The following is a 21646-nucleotide window of genomic DNA, read 5'->3' as shown; positions in this document are numbered from 1 at the left end:
GGGTGGAATTGAAGAGTCGCATAGTTTGGGGGAGGAACAATCTCCTCAGTCTGTCAGTGGAGCAGGACATTGACAGCAGTCTGTCGCTGAAGCTGCTCCTCTGTCTGGAGATGACACTGTTTAGTGGATGCAGTGGATTCTCCATGATTGACAGGAGCCTGCTGAGCGCCCGTCGCTCTGCCACAGATGTTAAACTGTCCAGCTCCATGCCAACAATAGAGCCTGCCTTCCTCACCAGTTTGTCTAGGCGTGAGCCGTCTTTCTTCTTAATGCTTTCTTCTTAAGGCCCGTGATGCTCAGTAACTTTCATAGAGTCCAAGACAAGTGATGTAAAAATGCCACTGGGTGATGGCCTATTGCTAGTTGTTAGTTGTGCAGGGTTTGTTAATAATTGTAGTTTAAATTCCTTAAACATTTGTTAAAGTATGAGCCTTGGAGCTTTGTTGATAAATTACAGTGTCAGAGAAATACTGAATACGTGAGGTTGTCGTTAGTGTAATGGAAATCCTGAGTCCATACTGGTTTACTCTGTGCTTACAGAGCAATACTTACATAATTACTTTTCTCTTTTAATTCTAGATAAGTGATTTTTTTACTGTTATAGTTAACATACCTCAAGCAGCAGGAGAAGTGAAATGAGCTAATGTAGCGGAGGTGTAGCATAAGTTCTCCTCTCCTGGTGTTGGACTAACTCAGGAACAGTTTCAGTCAGGAGCAGACGACAGATGAGTCAAGATATGTCTACAAACAAGTAGCTTTCCTAACAAGTATATTTATAGAATAAATATGCCAAATAAAATCAAAATTGGACCACTGGGAGATGAGTTGTTTCATGTGGACAGACAAAGGGACAGATAGACATGGAGGCCGCAGAAGGTGATGTTCAAGTTCAAGCATCTTTGTTGTCATTGTTTCACACAACGAAATTACTTTTTGTGACAGCCCCAAGGTGCATTTAAAGAAAAGTCAGATAATTCCAAATATGTCGTATATAGTGTTACGTGATCAAGTAACCAGAGCAAATTATTATTGCTCAAAGTACATCAGCATAAATTGTTATTGCACCTGGTAATGAATAGCAAATTACATATTATATATTGTATTTCATTAGTATATTACACATTACCAATATAGCTTATTGCACATGTTCAATTAAAAATGATCTCAGACTGAGGAGATTCAGAGTTCAGAAAGTTTATGGCAGATGGCCAAAAGCTATTTTTTAGTCTGTTTGTGCGTACACGGATTGACCTAAAGCGTCTTCCTGATGGGAGGAGCTCAAACAAAGAATTTCCAGGATGAGTTTTGTCCTTGAGAATGTTTTTGGCCCTTCTCACAAAGCGAGTCTTATATGAGAGTTCGAGTCCCAATAATGGCCTCTGCTGTTTTTACGACCCGCTGCAGGGCTTCTTTAGCAGCCTTGGTGCATCTATTGTACCAGGCCATCATGCAGTTAGTTAAGATGCTCTCTATAGTGCATCTATAGAAATTAACCAGCAGCTTCTGGGGGAGGTCAGCTCTCCTTAGCTTCCTGAGAAAATAGAGGCGTTGATGTGCATAGCCAAGTTGTTGTCAGCCCAGGACAGGTCCTCTGAGATGGTGACTCCTAGAAACTTAAAGCTGGAAATTCTCTCCACAGCATCTGCATTAATTGTTATTGGACTGTGATTGGTCTTTTTAGTGGTCCTAAAGTCCAGAATAACTTCTTTGGTCTTTTTGGTATTTAAGACAATGTTGTTGGTGTTGCACCATGCTGTCAGATTCTGAACCTCTTCCCTATATGCAGCTTCATTGTTGTCTGTTACAAGCCCAATGACAGTCTTATCATCTGCAAATTTAACAATAATGTTTGAATGGTGGATGGGTTGACAGTCATGGGTGAAGAGTGCATAGAGAAGGGGACTTAGTACACATCCTTGCGGCACACCAGTGCTCAGGGTAAGGGTGGAGGATGTGTGTTTGCCCATCCTGACAGACTGGGGGCGGTTGGTGAGAAAATCCACCAACCAATTGCATATGGACGGATCAAGTCCTAGTGCATAGAGTTTTTTGATCAGCTGGTTAGGTATGATGGTATTACATGCAGAGCTGTAGTCAATGAAGAGCATCCTAACATAGGTGTTGGGCTTTTCCAGGTGCGAGAGGGCAGCATGTAGAGCCACACAGATGGCCTCCTCAGTTGATCTGTTTGACCAGTAGGCAAACTGGTGTTGGTCTAGATCAGCTGGGATGGAGGCTTTGATGTGGCTGATTACCAGTTGTTCAAAGCACTTTGTGATGACAGGGGTGAGAGTGACTGGTCGATAGTCGATAGTCATTAAGACATGTCTGCATTATATGTGAATGCACCTAAAAATGACACCATGAAAGGGTCCATGTGCTTGTTAATTTTAAAGACTATTTATCTACATTTACTTTAGCCAAACTAAAGTATCTGGGCTGCAACATAAACAATTATTCCTCTGATTATTCCAGATTGCATGTGAATGGCAATGAGTGATCCTAGGGGTAGAAGGAAGATCACTGTTAAATGTGATTTACAAATAACATCAAAGAGTATCTGTCCATCTGGATTGTTTGAGAAGATAAAAATTGATTCTACCAGTTATATTAACCAGGCATTTCTTAAGCCATCAGGATCTTTTCTTTTTCGTTCCAGGTTCCGAGCCTTCACCATGAATGCACTTCTCCTCAGTTGCACAAATGTCATTGAGGATAGGATCTACTTTTTAGCTGAAGGACTTTCACCTGATCATCTTTATCAATACTTTTAAAATATTTTTATTCACGTCTTTAAATTCATAGATGGGCAGGATAAGTGAGTTACTCAAGGTCATTCACTGAGTGACTTTTTAGACAAGCTTTTATCATTTGCATTTAGATTTACATTTATTTGCTTAACAGATTCTTTTATCCAAAGCAACTTACAAAGAAAGGTCAACATAATCGAGTAAACAGTTTGGAAACAGGCATTACAGGAGAAAGGTACCAACCTGGTCATCACAAGTAAAGAGCTCAGAACAAAATACATGCAAGTTGCAATTCTTAGATGACAAAAACCTAAGAGCCAATATCAGTTAGACCAGGGGTGGGCAAAGTCAGTCCTGGAGGGCCGCAGTGACTGCAGGTTTTTGTTCCAACCCAACTGCTTAATTAGAAAACAATTGTTGCCAATAATTAAATGTCATGGCTTATTAGTGGTTTAACTCTGCCATGTCAGTCCATTGAGGGATCACACTCCTCAGCCTCCCTGGAAAAGTCTATTCAGGGGTCCTGGAGAGGAGGGTCCATCGGATAGTCGAGCCTTGGATTCAGGAGGAACAGTGTGGTTTTCGTCCTGGTCGCGGAACAGTGGACCAGCTCTATACCCTTAGCAGGGTCCTGGAGGGTGCATGGGAGTTTGCCCAACCAGTCTACATGTGTTTTGTGGACTTGGTAAAGGCATTCGACCGTGTCCCTCGGGGAATCCTGTGGGGGGTACTCCGAGAGTATGGGGTACCGGCCCCCCTGATAAGGGCTGTTCGGTCCCTGTACGATCAGTGCCAGAGCCTGGTCCGCATTGCCGGCAGTAAGTCGAACCCGTTTCCAGTGAGAGTTGGACTCCGCCAGGGCTGCCCTTTGTCACCGATTCTGTTCATAACTTTTATGGACAGAATTTCTAGGCGCAGCCAGGGCGTTGAGGGGGTCCGGTTTGGTGGGCTCAGGATTGGGTCACTGCTTTTTGCAGATGATGTTGTCCTGTTTGCTTCATCAGGCCGTGATCTTCAGCTCTCTCTGGATCGGTTCGCAGCCGAGTGTGAAGCGGTTGGGATGAGAATCAGCACCTCCAAATCCGAGACCATGGTCCTCAGCCGGAAAAGGGTGGAGTGCCCTCTCAGGGTTGGTAGCGAGATCCTGCCCCAAGTGGAGGAGTTCAAGTATCTCGGGGTCTTGTTCACGAGTGAGGGAAGAATGGAGCGTGAGATCGACAGGCGGATCGGTGCGGCATCCGCAGTAATGCGGGCGCTGCATCGGTCTGTCGTGGTGAAAAAGGAGCTGAGCCGCAAGGCGAAGCTCTCAATTTACCAGTCGATCTATGTTCCTACCCTCACCTATGGTCATGAGCTATGGGTAGTGACCGAAAGAACGAGATCGCGAATACAAGCGGCTGAAATGAGTTTCCTCCGCAGGGTGTCTGGGCTCTCCCTTAAAGATAGGGTGAGAAGCTCAGTCATCCGGGAGGGGCTCAGAGTAGAGCCGCTGCTCCTCCGCATCGAGAGGAGTCAGATGAGGTGGCTCGGGCATCTGATCAGGATGCCTCCTGGACGCCTCCCTGGTGAGGTCTAACCGGGAGGAGGCCCCGGGGAAGACCCAGGACACATTGGAGGGACTATGTCTCTCGACTGGCCTGGGAACGCCTTGGGATTCTCCCGGAAAAGCTAGAAGAAGTGGCCGGGGAGAGGGAAGTCTGGGCATCTCTGCTCAAGCTGCTGCCCCCGCGACCCGACCTCGGATAAGTGGGAGACAATGGATGGATGGATGGATGTCAGTCCATTGTCATATCCTAGATTTTTTTTTCCTGATTGACGTCTAAAACCGGACAAGTAATTCTCAGTCCTTCACTTTTTTTTCTCTTCACTTTCCTACTAAGTACTTAATTAAACCAAATAGTGCATGATAAATACACACAGGTATAAATTGGAAACAAACTAAATGGAGAACTGCTGGTTTCTTTTGTCATTTGCATTTTATTGCTACTAAAGAGCAATTAAAAACCGAGAATGCAGCTGTTTAAGACTAAAATAAGCAATAAGGGTTCAAAATCTTATCAAGCGAGACCACGAAAATGAAGTAGAAGTGTCACTTGAGCAATAAGTCTTATTAAGAAGAATAATTGGGTTGGAACAAAAACCCACAGCCACTGTGGCCCTCCAGGAACGACTTTGCCCACCCGTCAACGTCAATTTCCAGTGTTTCTAAAATGTTGCATAAGAATGGGTCAGAGTTGCCATAAATATGCACATGTTTCTTTTTTAAAATTTTGACATTTTGAGCCCCTTTTTGTGCATATGCAAGCTGTCTAAATGAGGCCCCTGGGGTCGCAGTTCAGTTTTCATCCTGGTCACAGTTTATATGATCTCACTGTGTGCTTGAATGGATGTTCTCTAAGTGCTTCTGTTTCCTCCAGTTATCCAAAGATATGCTGGTTAGGGTTAAGCTATCTGAACATGGACGAGGGAGCACATGAAAGAACCCTGTGATGGACTTGTGTCTCATATTGCACTGTGCTGATGATTTAGATCACCCTGTAATAGAAAAAAGTTGGATGGATGCATATCACGACTTAGCTTTTAAATAAAATTGGAAGTGGTTGGGGTAACTCCTTTCTGAACACTGCACATTGGATGTGTCACTTCATGTGGTGACAGGCAGGCTGTTCTGAGTACCTGGGCACAGCATGTTAACGGACCCTCCGTGATATCATCAGGCAGCCAATGGACTCTGGTAGCTAAAAACTGGCTTAGTCTTAAGATACTGAAATACTTCTGTTTCTGAAAATGTTACAACAAATCCTAAAATTTTTTATTCAGCTGAATCTGATTATGAACATCCTTTTCTTCATAGCCTGTTCATTACGAAGAAAAAGACTGGTGTGGGGAACAGTACTCTGGAGGCTGTTATACTGCTTATTTTCCACCAGGAACGTTCTGTCAGTTTAGCAGGTAGGTTTAATTTTATGCCAGGCTCTAATAATTATGTTCACTGTGCTGCCACTGTCTTAACATTCTTAGTTTTGTTTTAGCGGCTCAGGCACAGTATTTAGCAATGCTGTCTCACAGCTCTGGACAGCTTGGTTTGATTCCCAATATGCATCCCTTGTCTCCAAGCGAGTTTTGCTCTTACATCAAAAAGACATGCATGTTAATTGGCAACTGTAAATTGGCCCAGACAGAGCGCCAAGCTGTGTGTTTGTACCTCACCCAGGGCTGCCCAATGCTACCAGAAATAGCTCTGGCTTTTTGCCACCATGAAACAATGACCTGAAAATAGATGGATACGTTCATTACAAATTTCTAGCTATAATATTTCTCAAATGTTTTTCACACTGGTGCATTATTACAATCATGGCTAAAATCAAATTGATGCTTAGTGCAATTTTTAGTGCCCATCAAAGCTAAATAAATATATAGAAATGTTTGAATTTATGTACTGCGGTGGGTTGGCACCCTGCCCAGGATTGGTTCCTGCCTTGTGCCCTGTGTTGGCTGGGATTGGCTCCAGCAGACCCCCGTGACCCTGTAGTTAGGAATATGGCGGGTTGGAAAATGGATGGATGGATGAATTTATGTAAAAGTATGAATTTGTCTTCTAGAGTGTTGAGACAGCCATTTGGAAGACTGTTCTTTGCAGGAACAGAGACAGCCACCAAGTGGAGTGGATACATGGATGGGGCAGTGCAGGCTGGAGAGAGAGCTGCCAAGGAGGTAGGCTGGCATGGGGTCTAATATTGTTGTGGTGGCTCTGAGGCTAGGGATTTGCACTGGCAATCGGAAGGTTGCCGGTTCGAATCCCATAAAATGCCAAAAAGGACTCTGCTCTGTTATTATTATTGTTAAATTCATTTATTCTGAGAAAGAAGAAGAATGTAATGTGCCCTTTATTGCTCTCATCCATTTTTTTAATATATACCTGATCAGAACAAACAGAATTAATTAATGTTTTGTTTTAATTAATTAATGTTTTACCTTTAGGAGTAAACCATCCCAAAACACATCCGAATATGATTTAAAGTGCCAGTGCAATAAAAAAGGTTGCAGTTGTATTAGTAATATTGTCACATTTAGAAAATACAGTGAAAGTCATGCTTGCAAGTCCAACGAACATGCAACAAGTCACTGCATCCTGGCACCATGATAAGCAAAAAATTATTTAAATACATACAGCACCTGTAAAAAATGACTCACCCCTTGGAGGTTTTCATATTTTATTACTATATATCAGTGTCACTGAATATCCTTTGGAGTTCACTCCAATCAGTTATTAAAAGGTGGAAGAGAAAGGAGGAGCTGTAAATCTGCTTAGAGTAGGCCGTAAACAAAAATTGACAAGTGAGGGGGGCCAGCCAGAGATCTATGAATTTGGCAGCAAAAAGATTCTATGGGCTGGTGAGACCAAAATTAAACTTTTAGACAATTAGACTAAATGGCATGTTTGAACATTGCACATTATCAGAAATATATCATCCCCGTCGTGAGACATGGTGTTCGCAACATCTTGTTGTGGAGATGCTGGGCCTGGAAGGCTTGTGAAGGTAGAGAGGTTCAAGTGAATGTTTCAAAATGCAAGGAAATCCTGGAGGAATGTCTGCAAGAATCCTACACCTTGGGAGATGATTTGTTTTTCAGCAAGACAATGACTCCAAGTGTAACACCAAAGCTACACAGGAATGGTTTAAAGACAATAACATTAATGTCCTGGAGTGGCTGAGTCAGTGTCCAGATCTCAGTCCCACTGAAAATTTGTGGCTACACTTGAAAAAGGCTGTTCACACAAAATCTGAACCTGACAAAGCCTGAGCAGCTTTACAAAGAAGAATGAGGGGAAACGTGCAGTGTCCAGATGTGCAAAGCTGACAGAGAAAGACCTGTGCATGCAGACTCAAGGCTGTCATGGCTGCCAAAGGTATGTCTGCTAAATGCTGACTTGAAGGGCGTCTGATCTGATCATTTGTTGCATGTTTGTAATTAATTAACTTTGCAGAGATCAGTTCTCACTTTGACATTAAACAGTCTTTTTTTTGATCATTGTTAAAAAAGCCAAATTGTATCAATTTGATTTAATGTTGTATGACAATAAAATGTGAGAGCTTCCTAGGGGGAGAATATTTTTTATAGGCGCAGTAACTTCAATTTTTAATGGAAAACATAAATCAACCTACCTGTATGCATATTCTGATTCGTATGATAGCTTGATTTTTACATTTATTGCAGACCATATGTATTTTTTATATTTCATCCAAATGACTTTTTATATTCCAAGTTGCTCATTATCATTGTTTGTCTGGGTATGACGTTAAACTGCATCCGGCCCTGCAAGTGGTCCTCCAACTTGCAGGGAAATCATGGGGGTTGGTGGCAGGATTGGCACTCCAGCCACCGTAAAAAAACCTCGCACAGCTTCGAGACGACAGAAAAGACTCCTTTTTGCTCTCCATGGGAGTAGCTCTGCTGCAGCCGCCCATAGGAAGGCTGCTCGCATTTTGAAAGGGATGGGGGAAAGCCCTTGGGAGTCCCATCCTCGGAAGAGTCGAAACCGTTGGAGAGCCAATGGGGTCAGGTCTGTTGGGGATCGGAACTGGTGTCGTGCTGAGGCGTCGCCCGCTGCACAGCAGCACTCTGGTCCCAACTTGAGGTGGCCCATATGTGTAGGCGCATGGAATGTCTTGTCGATCTGGCATGATGATCATCTTCCTCTGCTGTCGGAGGAGTTACGGAAACTCCGCATTTCAGTGGCGGCACTCTCCGAGGTGTGCACACCGGGGACTGGCCAGATCTCTGTGGGTGGAACACCTTTTATTGGTCTGATCGCTCTGATGGCTGTCATACTCCGGGAGTAGCTGTTGCTGTAGCGGATTGGCTTCTTCCGATGGTGTCCGATGTCACTCCTTTCAACGAGCATATTATGAGACTCAGATTACGGCACTCCCTGGGTGCTTTGTCTGTTGTCTCAGTGTATGCTCCGACCGTGGTGAGTGACGCTAGGTGGTTGATGGGTGCCCACGAGGTGACACTCCTCTGGTCATGGGTGACTTCAATGCAGCCACTGGCACTGACAGGGCTGGCTATGAGGATTGTCTCGGTCCCCATGGGTCTGGTGACCATGGTGAAAGTAGCTCTATGTTCCTAGACTTTGCAAAAGGTCAGGGGCTCCAAATTGCTGGATCCTGGTTCCAGCGCCCAGAACTACATCATTGGACTTGGTACTCCAATACTGGTGGTGCGGTGAAGGAGATCGATCACATCCTTGTGGGCAGACGCTGGAGGCTCTTGCAAAACTGCAGGGTCTACAGAAGTGCCCAGTTTATGAATTCTGATCACAGAGTTGTTGTTGCTACTCTTAAGATCCAGCTTAGGTCCAGTAGGTTACCACCTACTAGGAAAATTAGCCTGGACTTGGCCAGACTCCAAGACCAGGCCGAGTTTGCACACAGTTTGTGTTGAGGAACTTGCAGATTTGGGTGTGACTGCCGATCCTAATGTGATGTGAGAGACCTTCTGTGACAAGACCCTGAAGGTTGCTGAGGGTTGTGTTGGTGTCACCGGTGTTCCCAGAAGGAGGTGTTTCATCTCGCAGGGCATCCTGGATATCATCGAGAGGAGTCTCAGAGCACAACTCAATGGCTCAATATCTGGTCTGTACCGGGAACTGAGAAGGACGGCTGCGAGGGCTCTGACGGCAGATAAAGAGGTGTTTGTTAGTGAAATCTGCGAGCAAGTGACACACCATCTGAGGTCTAGTGACCCACGTCCTGCTTACAGAGGAATCGAAGCATTACACACATCCGAATCTGTTCCTCAGAGAGTCGCAGTCAGGGCGGCTGATGGAACGGTCCTTACGGATGACACAGATGTAACCCGCTGGGCTAGCTACTTTGAGCAGCTGTTCATAGCTGATCCTCGGGCTAGGAAGCTGGATATCTCTGGGTCCATGGTTCTTGAGGCTGATCCTCCAATTAGCTGTGAACCACCCAATCTCACTGAGATTGCACAGGTGGTGAACCAGCTGGGGGGAGGAAAGGCTGCAGGGATCTGTGGTATCTGGGGTGAACTTCTCCAGGCTGGTGGGAAGGCTGTCCTCCTGGCATTGCAAGCAATCTTTGCTTCCATTTGGGAGACTGGCATCATCCCAACTGACTGGAAAACGGGACTTGTTGTCCCTATCTGGAAAGGGAAGGGTGATCGCCTGGATTGCAGCAACTACTGGGGGATAACACTGCTCTCTGTGCCGGGTAAGGTCCTTGCTAGGGTCGTCCTCAATAGGATCCGTGATCACTTGCTCACCTACCAGCGACCAGAACAGTCTGGTTTTACGCCTAAGAAGTCTACCATTGACTGCATCCTAGCACTGAGGGTTCTCATGGAGCGCAAACGTGAATATCGACAGAGTTTCTTTGCAGCCTTTGTCGATTTTCGTAAAGCGTTCAACTCAGTTAATCGAGCTGCCCTGTGGGACATCCTGAGGGTTTGCGGGATCCCCTCGAGGCTGCTGGATATTATGGCCAGCCTATACACTGGTATTGTAAGTGCTGTGCAGAATGGAGGCAGAACCTCTGTGTTTTTCCCATTTGATTCTGGGATTCGTCAGGGGTGTGTTCTTGCTCCTAGTCTGTTCAATACTTGTATGGACTGGGTGTTGGGCAAGGTCATGGGGTCCAGCGGCTGTGGGGCATCTGTTGGTGAAGAAAGATTCATGGATCTTCACTTTGCTGGTGATGCTGTGATCTTCGCGGAGTCAATGGAGGCTCTGATCGGAGCTCTCGAGAGACTGAGCGAGGAGTCTGACTGTCTGGGAGTGTCCTGGATAAAAAACAAGTGTGTCTGTCTGCATAGGGAGTGTCGACCTTGTCGAGAGGTTTACTTACATTGGCAGTGACATTCATGTCTCTGGTGACTCTTCCTATGAAGTCAGTAGATGAATTGGGAGAGCATGTGGGGTCATGAGGTCACTGGAAAGGGGTGTGTGGTGCTCCTGATATCTATGCAAAAGGACAAAGGTCCAAGTCTTTAGAGTCCTGGTGCTTCCAGTCTTGCTATATGGTTGTGAGACATGGACGCTACCCAGTGACCTGAGACGAAGGGTGGACTCCTTTGGTACTGTGTCTCTCCAGCAAATCCTTGGGTACCGTTGGTTTGACTTTGTGTCGAATGAGTGGTTGCTCATGGAGTCCCGAATGAGGCACATTACCTGCATTGTGAGGGAGCGTCAGTTACGGCACTACGGCCATGTGGCGCGTTTCCCTGAGGGTAATCTGGATCACAGGCTGGACCAGGCCAAAGGGTCGCTCACGTAACATTTGACTGCGGCAGATAGAGGGTCATTTCTGGATGGTGGGACTGGACCGCGTATCTGCCTAGGGGATTGCCAACCGGGATCCCAAGCTGTTTTGTCGTGTAGTGGGTGCGGCGACGCTCTGTACCAGTGCATGCTCCCCAACTTGACCTGACTTGAAATTGTGAATAGCTTAACCACAATTTCAAATCATAACCCATTGCACATGGCAGACCTCATTGAGTAAAGCAAAAGTATCATGCTATTGTAACACTGTACACTCATACAAGGAGGATGTACACCTTGTCTTTTCTGCTAGCTTTCTAAATGTTCCTCGAGTATCCACTCCACTTACAAAGCACTGACTAGTAAAGCAGCTTTAGGTGACACTGGGAACTGCCTCTTCATAGACATGGCCAGAAGAAATGGGAAGTGTTAAGATTATTTACAAATGAAATCAAGTTGAGTTTTGAAGGTCCCTAACATCCAGCTGTCCACCACCCTACTTGGTAGCTTATTCCATGTATCTACAGTATGGTTCTCTGTGTAAAGAAAACTTCCTAATTATTGTGCAAATTTTACCCTTAAGAAGATCCAGTTGTGTCCTCATGCTCTTGATGAACTCATTTTAAAGTAACAGTCTCGGTCCACTGTACTAATTCCCTTCATAATTTTAAACACTTCAGTCATGTCATCTCTTAATCTTCTTTTGCTTAAACTGATAAGGCTCTGCTTCTTTAATCTTTCCTCATAACTCATCCCCTCTAGCCCTGGAGTCAGCCTAGTTGCTCTTCTCTTGACTTTTTCTAGCGATGCTATGTTCTTTATGTAGTCTGGAGACCAAAATTGCATATAGTACTCCAGATGAGATCTAATCAGTGTGTTATAAAGCTTGAGCAGAACCTCCTTGGACTTGTTACGTTATATATCACCCTGATGTGTAAAGTACATTCTGTTAGACTTCTTAATGGCTTATTAACACTGTCTGGCAGTTGACAGTGTTAAGTCCACTATGACTCCTAAACCCTTCTCATAAGGTGTACGCTCGATTTTAAGACCTCCCATTGTGTATTCAAATCTAACATTTTTACTTCCTACATGTAGTATTTTATATTTACTTACATTAAATTTCATCTGCAACAAATCTAACCAAGCCTGTATACTGTCCCTCTGTAATGATTTAACAGATTCCAATCCACCTAGCTTGGTATCATCTGCAAACTTAACCAGCTTATTACTTATATTCCTATCCAAATCATTTATATATTAAAAATAGCACTGAACCCTGTGGGGCTTCATTCTTAACATCAGCCATTTCACCCAGGCTTGTATGTTACATTGTTTGGCAGCACTATACACTATACCCTGTGAGTGTAGGACTGCACTATGACAGAATTCCATCCTGCCCAGGGTATTCTTCTGTCTGGTAATGAATGCTTCTGGAGTCAGGCTCTGATCCATCACAGCCATCTAAAATAACACAGATTTGGAAAATATTCAGTCACCTATTTTTGAAACTGTCTTATTCATCTAGAGCGGTAAAATCCACAGTAGATTACAAACACATTGGTGGATTAAGGGGTCCCTCTTTAGGAAAACTTGGAGGGGTGAGGAGAGTGGACTCAGTTCACTTTTACTCAATGTTAAGACTTTCTGATCTATGTAAATGTTAATTTTTATAGTAATGTTATAATTAAAAAATCAATTTAATGCATATCAAAGCACTAAATGTTTAATTTTTTAAGGTGCTACATGCAATGGGAAAGATTCCTGAGTCTGAAATTTGGAAGGAGCACCCAGAATCCCAGGTATGAAGAAGTCTACATTTTTAAATGGTTGTTTCTTCATCTTTAAGGGATATTGAAATAAATTATTTGAGTGCTACAGAAACATTCACAGTTGAAATGAATTTGGTATGCTGTATGTTGAGATAAAGTGTAAAGGTAAAAAGTAATTACAAATTAAAGATGACCAAATTTGATTATATTCAGACTTGTTGAATTGAGTACACAATCATTGTTAGTATTGGTTTTTCCTTCTGGTGCAAAGAATCCCAAAGGGAGATACAATAATTAACTCCCTGAACAATGATTTGGGGGCATTACAAAAATAGTGAGGGAGATACTTGATTAACGAAAAGGTTAAATATAATTGTCAGGAGACACACCTGAAGTTCTTGGTTGAAAGGTAAGCATGTTAAACACCACTCTACCATCACAACATGCATGGCGTTGTTCCTCTGTCTGTTGATCACAGTGAAGAATTTCATTGTGAGAGTTTTGTATCTTGCTTTAGTAGCTATGCTCAGATATTATTTTTAAAGTTTATTTTGTTTAGACTAATGCCCAAAGTTATATGTCAAAAGCCTGTTTTTATGAGAAGTATCTGTGCACCAAATTTCAAATCTGTGGCTTGAAAAATGAGCAAACAAGCAGAAACTGTGCTTTAGAGACAGAGAGATTGAATTATGTTTAAACATTAAAGGTAATTCTTTAATTTTAAGTATGAATTTCCCCATGGGATTGATAAAGTTTATCTAATCTAATCTCATCTACTGTAATTCTGTATGACTGGTGATATAAGCCACTTCTGAGTCAGAGGTTAATATGGATCACTTCAGAACTTTGAAACGCAAATCAAACAATATTGAGTTGGAGTATTAGTATTTTTCAAATAAATACATGTAGTAAAGTAAAATAATTGTAAAGCATAATTAAAGCCATAGGTGGTCCACTACATTTTTGCCCTTGACAACATTGCCCATGCTTCAAAACAATTTGAGAACCACTTTTTGGATCACCATAAAAACACGATATTTGAATGACCGTGACCAGTGAGATGTTCACCATTGCTTAGACGATGTGTTCATCAGTGGTATATGCTGTATAATATACTGTATATTTAATCCTTTGTTGAGATATGTGTAACTCTGAACTGTCCAGAGGCCAATTTTAAAAACACGTTACATTCAATTTTTTAATAGGATGCCTACTTAATTGGCCCTTGTATTTATTTTACAGGATGTTCCAAGTCGTCCAATTAAATCAACTTTCTGGGAGAAACATTTGCCATCAGTTCCTGCTTTCTTTACAGTTCTAGGGGTCTCTACTGCCTTTACAGCAGCAGTTCTCGGAATTGTGACATTAAAGAAAACATCTAATGTTGTTTTACAGTAATTGCCAAATTGCTCTACCTCAATTATTGTGTTCATGTTGGTTAAACCCATGCTGTTCTAAGTTGGTGCATAGCACTCTCTGAATGAATAGATCCTTTCATTTTCAAAATGATGTTTAAGGAATGCTGCAGGGCCTTTGATAAACATTCTTTGAAGAGACAGAAATGTAAAATTTCCATAAACATACAGAGCCACGTAATGCCATTTAATGTTAAATTACACATTGCAGCTTTCATAGGGTCCTTTGAAACTGTACAGATTCACACATCCTCATTGTTTCAGTTTCAGATTAATTGTTATAAATATCCTTCCACCACATTTGGCTGAGTGTACTGTTACTCAGACTCAAACACTGGAGCTTTCTCATTTCTTCACCCAGCCTGTTTCTGTCTGTTAGAATAATAAGGTTATGAATCAGTAATAGGCAGTCAATCGATTTCTGTCAAATGTTTAACAGAATGTTCTAACACCGGTAGTCTTGGCAAGTCACATGGCCAAGTGGTGAAGGGCTGTTAAACTAGAGGTTTACTGATTTGAACTACCCAACAAGTTCCTCGCATCCTCCAGATTTAAAAAATATTTTAAATATCTGTTTCTACAGCTTTAGGTTTATGAGCGTGCAATGGAAACACTGGTTATTAAACTTTCATCGATGCTTTTGGTTTATTGCCCCAATGGTCCTGCTGGATTTCAAAGCTGCAGAAAATATGAAAGAGAAGATACCAGACTAGAGATTTCAGAGACAAAGGTGTTGTATCCAAGGATTTTACAAGATACAGACATGAAGATCTATGTGAAGTGAGCATCATCACTTATTACTCCTTCCTATACCCAAGGACACCCGAGCTGTATAGGTGGTGCAGGATTTCTATTACATCCAAATTTCTAAATTAGAAACCATATATTGCTGCTGAAGTAAATTCTTGATCATGCAAAATATTTGCGCACATTTTAGCTAATTTGCTTTTTAACATTAGACGAGAACAGGCCATTTAGCCCAACAAAACTCACCAGCCCTATCCACTTAATTCTTCCCAAATAACATCAAGTCTAGTTGAACGTCCTACATTCCCTGAAGTCCTAATCCTTAAAGGTTTCTTCAATCGTATTCACTGTTTTAATTGCTTGTTGTTTTCTAAATCAGTTGATAATTAACAATGAAAATGCAACTAACAAAGCAAACAGCAGCTCACCATCTAACTTGGTCCCATTTACACATGTGTGTTCATCCTGAAGTATCCATCCATCCATTTTCCAACCCGCTGAATCCGAATTCAGGGTCACGGGGGTCTGCTGGAGCCAATCCCAGCCAACACAGGGCACAAGGCAGGGAACCAATCCCAGGCAGGGTGCCAACCCACCGCAGTCCTGAAGTATCTGTTTTAATAAAATATGTGTAAAGAAATGGAAGAGAGTGAGTGAAGGGCCAAAAATGAATAACATACACCAGTCCAAAAATCAATTGGATGACAAAAGAAAAATCTGCAATATAAGAATGACCTAACGTGGCAGAACATGAACACAAACCAGCAGTAGAATGAAAGAGCAAGTTCCGTTACCTGGAGAAAAATAAGAAATTGGGTCGGAGCAAAAAAGCTTCAAACACTGCAGCCCTTCAAGACCAAACCTGAAGACCCCTGCTGTGTAAGATCACAGAGGCAGGAGCCAATTTTGGAGGGAGTGCAAATTCATCACTCACTCACAGCAAGCCAATGGAACCAACCTTATGTGTGGGAGGACTGCCATTAAAATCCGGAGACAGCATTTCATTTGAGTAATGAAATGCTTATATGTGAAGTTTGGTAGGACATTTAGCAGTAAAACATTATTTGATTGTTTCTGATGGTTAAAAACTGAGGTGGGTTTCGTAGCTCAAGAAATAAGCTGGATGCCTTACCAAAAATTAAAGTCTGGCTTTCATTAATTCAGTTATACTACATTTTAAACAATTATAACAGACATTATTATAGTGAAATACAAAAAAAAAAAAAATCCTGAGTAGTGCTTGAGTATATTAAGTGTTTCCTGGTCTGTAGATACGTAAGTTTACGAGTATTAATTTGTTCTTACTGTGCTGTGCTGTACTGTACTAAATGTGCTTGATTATAAGTCATTCATAATCCATGGTAAACTATCTCATTAAATTATCAGCCCGGCATGTTCATAACAATGAACCTCTCTAACATATATGGGGGTATCAAGTATTGCTTTATCACAAGATGCTTTTACAATAAAGGAACAATTTTATATGACGATGATGATGTCACCTGCAATAATTCACTTTGTGCCTGTTTTTTTTGTCTTATTTAATCCATTCTTGTTTCCTTCATAATTATTTGTATTTTGTACCTACTATGTACTTTTGTCACTTTTCCTCTAACCCCAGAAACCAGAACAAGGCTGACAGTCAGTTTCCAGATGTGCCTTGTAAATGGATTACATCACAAGTGGTTATTTGTGTCCTTACTTATATGAAATACTTCATGAATGTGGTAAACATTTCTAACCTCTTTCAGCTTTTTAGGATTTATCTCTTTAAGGTGTTATGCCCATCTCAGCAAGCCAATTTGATACTCTACGAAATTCAGCATGTGGTTACTGATCATTGATCTTTGTCAATAAGTGTTGACATATCATTTTGGTCCAGTACAATCTTTACTCTGTTCTGCTAATCCCAAATGACCAAATCTTTAAAATGGCTCATGTAAGATGTACAGGCATGCATGAGAACAAATAATAAAATCAGTCAGCAATCATTATATCCCTACAGCTTGGCTGAGGCATTACCAGATTGGGATGATTAAAACATAAACTTTACATTTACAATAAATGCTCTATAGTGGTGGTCCTTAATCTGTGGTATGATACATGAGGAGTTACAGGGTGGCACTTGAGGGAACACAAAAAAGTCAGGCAGAGAGAGTGAGAACAGAGGTCACAATTGCAGTTACACCTTAAGAAGCATAAACATTCTGCTGTATTTTCAATGCAAAAAAGCTTTAATTATTCCATCCATCCATTTTCCAACCCTCTGAATCCGAACACAGGGTCACGGGGGTCTGCTGGAGCCAATCCCAGGGCACAAAGCAGGAACCAATCCCAGGCAGGGTGCCAACCCACTGCAGGACACACACAAACACACATCAAGGCCAATTTAGAATCGCCAATCCACCTAACCTGCATGTCTTTGGACTGTGGGAGGAAACCAGAGCACTCGGAGGAAACCCACACAGACACGGGGAGAACATGCAAACTCCACGCAGGGAGGACCCGGGATGTGAACTCAGGTCTCCTAACTGCGAGGCAGCAGTGCTACCCACTGCGCCACCGTGCCGCCGCATTAATTATTAACACCTGTATTTGTTTCTGGTTTTGGTTTAGAAATAAAAAATCCCCAGTTTGTGTATGTTTTGAGAGCTTGGTGATGTGACCAATCAACTGTCAGTTGTAGTCATTTTAAGTTTAACGTTGCACAAATGAGGACGTTAATCTGGCCATCACTTCAGTTGCCTGTTAAAACAGCACCATTCTGAGACCTGATAAATTAACGATGGCTTTGCATTCATCCTCTCTCTGTAATGAACTTGGCTATGGTTGTGGTTCCAACCACCCATTTATTTTAAAACCAACTTATCTACTGTATTTTAGGATAGTTGTGAGTGGGTGCCTATCCTAGCTACATGAGACACACAGGTATCGTTGGATGGTGTGCCATCCTCGCATGTATCCGTCTACAATGGTGACGAACTGAGCTGCTCCATACAGTGGATTCAGAAAGTATTCTGACCACTTCAGTTTCTGCACACTTTATTTTCATGCAGATTTTCTTTTAAATGGATATATTTGCCATTTTTTCCTATCAATCTACACTTAATCCTTTTGGCCCTGTATTTTCTGTTTTTATGTGAAAAATTATTTTGTGAGGTATTCTACCTTTGGGGTGTTTGGGAAGCTCAAAAATGAAAAAAACAAAAAAGAATGATCACTATTATTATACAATAGCTACCAAATACTTCAATACTACTTGTTTCACTTCCGTGTTTCACAGACTATATACCAGTCTCTCCAGACTGCACTCATACTAGCACGCCCGGTTCCAACGGCTGCAAACATACCTGTGCTTTACAAAAATGGCTGCATATATATGTACTTGCAGTGGGTTGGCACCCTGCCCGGGGTTTGTTTCCTGCCTTGCGCCCTGTGTTGGCTGGGCTTGGCTCCAGTAGACCCCCGTGACCCTGTAGTTAGGATATAGCGGGTTGAATAATGGATGGATGGATGGATATATATGTACTAGCAATAGGATGTCAGGGCCGAAAAGGTTAATAACCCGTAAAGACAACGTGAAAACTTTTCAGAAAAATGCGCAAATAATAAAGATTTTCATAAAACAGATTTAGCAAACACAACCTTTGAGTAGTGCATGGTGTTTTCATTTTACTTTCTCATATACAAAGTATAGGGAAAGTATTGTAATCATCCTCAAATCTGATGTCAAGATTTTGATGAATCTCAACCTTTTAGACCTCCATGACTTTCTCGTATACAAAGTGTAATGAAAGTATTGGAATCCTCCAAAAATTCTGTTTCAATATTTTGATGAATCTTAATGTTTTAGACCTCCCTGAGTTTGAAAATACCATTTTTGGAATTATGTCTGTGTGTCTGTCTGTGTGTGTGTATGTAAACACGATAGCTTGAGTGTGCTTTCACTTAGGTCAACCACATTTTGCATACAGGACAAAACGTAGATTTCTACCAACTTTTTGGCTATTTCCGCTAACCAGAAGCGTTACTTCACCTGAACACATACTCAATTTTTTTTTTATTCATGCAGCTCAGAGTCAGATTTATTCAACTTTACTTTTATAATAGTTGTTAAGTATATCATTAATTTGATTTGATTTGTTGTTGATGGTTCTTTAATGTACATAACATAAAAATATAATCATTGTCTTGCGGTATACTCCTCAAATATCCATCCACATATCTTTTCATATGAGAAAGTCATGGGAAGACCACTTCTGATTTTTTTTTAATGAAACTTAGATCATCATTACTATAATAACTAAAATATACCAAGCAAGGTGAAAGCACAAACAGCACATATTTGGAAGATGTTGGAGGGAATGAGGTGCAACCTCCAGTTATGAGGAATTATTGTAGTCCGACTTAGAAGCAATTTCTGGATTAGTACACAGACATAAGTGACAGCAAAGTGATCAGTTACACAATGTGAGCCAATTTGAAAACAACAGAACAAACACTGTTATTTTCTGAAATAATAATAATCTTATACTGACAAATTTGATTTAATAATAATACATTTTGTTCAGAATGGCAGCCTTAGAGGTACAATAAATCTAAAAAAGGAGAGACAAATTTGGAAAATTAAAGCATCAGGAGTTTGTGACATTCTAAATTTAGTTACTTTGACTTATTCATTAAATATTACTCTGAAGCAGGGGGGAATCTACCATCAGGATATTCTGGGTGTGCGCCCAAGGATTTGTGATGGCAAGGGGTCTTTATATCAATTCCCCAACCCCCCAGCATGTACTCGATAAAACGTTTGAGTTTACGCATGCTGAAATGACCAAAGGGACCCCAAAAGGCGATGAAGTGATCGAGCCTAGCACCAAAATTAAGAGTGAGAACTACTACGCTGGTGTCTGTGTGACTGAGTTAAGGAGCCTTTGTTAAGGAGCTAAGTCATCCAGGGGCCTCTGGGGGTCTTGATCGGGTCTTCTGGCCTTGACCTTAATTGTTCTTAACCAGCTAACGTCCTCTCCATATACTGACACGCAACAGCAAATGTCACAAACCTGACAAGTGGATCTTCTGACAAACCTGATTTAATAAGTGTGGTGTTACAGAAGAAGCTTTAAAAAGTTTGTGTAAATGAATATATCCTAAAAATATTTTAGCATTCAATAATTCACATGGCAATGACATGACAATCTTTGAATTTTTTAAGTAGTGTTTATTTTACAATTAATAGACAAAAACTGTAAGTGTATAAATTTAATATGTGCATATGGTAAGATAAATTGGGTAGTCCATGATGTTCATAGCATCGAAACCCCACAAAACTAATAAAGTGCCCCCATTTGTTATTCCCCTGGGTGGAAATCCCACCTTTCTGCCACAAAGGAAATTCAAGCTGTGAAAGTGTATTTTTTGTAAATTAAAAGTATAGAGATTTTAGGTATTTTTATTCCATTTGAGACCACACTATTGTTCACAAATTAAAAAATAATTCATTAAATTAGGTGTATATAAGAAAAAATAAAAGACACATACACACAATCACAAAATATCCATAATATATTATTAAACCATCCAATATGATTTTGGGGCAAATGAATGGGTCAAAAAAAGAAACATTACCCTTAGTTTTACCCATTTTCAATTCCTGGGGAAGGTACAGAAAGAAAAAGGTTGAGAACTGCAGTCCTGTGTTAATTATACTTGAATATGATTTTTAGTCATGTTTTTATAAAACACTCAAAAATGTGATAGTTTTTTTCCAGAAACATTCATACAATTCATTCAGCAAAACCAAGAAACTGGTTATTAACTTTCATCACACCAAACAGCCTCTGTGTCCGGTCACTGTTCAGGGCGTGGATGTGGAGATGGTGTGCCCCTACAACTACTAGGGGGTCCACATCAATGGATCAGGTTGGACCGGTCTTATAACACAGAGGAGTTATATAAGAAAGGGAAGAGCAGGCTCTTTTTCCTTTGGAAACTGCATTCCTTTATTGAGAAGTGACATTCTTCACATCTTCTATATCTCTGTGATGGCCCACTAAATTAACAAGCTAATTAAAAGGGCTCGCTCTGTTATGGGACACACTCTGGTCCCCCTGGAGGTAGTAGGAAAGGAGAGAATTAAAATAAAACACTAAGGCGCTATAGAACTAAGAACAATGCTGCACATCTTCTCTCAGATGCACCAACACTGAGGATTTTCAGTGAACAAATTATTCAGAAGTGTGTAAAGAAACACTACGGGGGCTCCTTTATACCAACAGCAATACACCTGTATAGCACTCCACTGTGACTGGGACAACAATGGCAGAGGTTTTCTTCCTTGTCAGTCATTCTGGTCTGTCTATTTATCTATCTATGTGAATTTCCCATCGGGATTAATAAAGTATCTATCTATCTATCTATCTATCTATCTATCTATCTATCTATCTATCTATCTATCTATCTATCTATCTATCTATCTATCTATCTATCTATCTATCTATCTATCTAAAAGGCTTCTGTAAAAATCCAAATTACAAGTAAAGTTCTATCTGTCTATATGTATGCTGCTACTGGTATGGTCATTTACATTACAGTATATAAATTTAGAATATATTTTGATTTAAAAATTGAAAATACTGAAAAAAAGTAATGAACATAAAGAATAAATCACAGTTGTGGTTT

The 21646-nt window shown here is 41.3% G+C and overlaps 1 protein-coding gene across 1 annotated transcript in view; it reads left to right on the top strand.

Annotated features, from left to right (window-relative positions):
• LOC114663148 (amine oxidase [flavin-containing] B-like) overlaps positions 1-15040 on the top strand; it is a 71088-nt gene extending 56048 nt beyond the window's left edge. The window contains exons 12-15 of the mRNA XM_028816900.2: positions 5605-5702; positions 6353-6464; positions 12774-12836; positions 14049-15040. Coding sequence (XP_028672733.2) covers positions 5605-5702; positions 6353-6464; positions 12774-12836; positions 14049-14204 — 429 coding nt within the window. The 3' untranslated portion in view covers positions 14205-15040. The remainder of the gene's footprint in view (positions 1-5604; positions 5703-6352; positions 6465-12773; positions 12837-14048) is intronic.
• Positions 15041-21646: the final 6606 nt, after the last annotated feature.

Source organism: Erpetoichthys calabaricus, chromosome 12, assembly GCF_900747795.2.
Source record: "Erpetoichthys calabaricus chromosome 12, fErpCal1.3, whole genome shotgun sequence".
In the NCBI taxonomy this organism is placed as follows: domain Eukaryota; kingdom Metazoa; phylum Chordata; class Cladistia; order Polypteriformes; family Polypteridae; genus Erpetoichthys; species Erpetoichthys calabaricus.
This window is presented reverse-complemented; position numbering and strand designations above follow the sequence as displayed.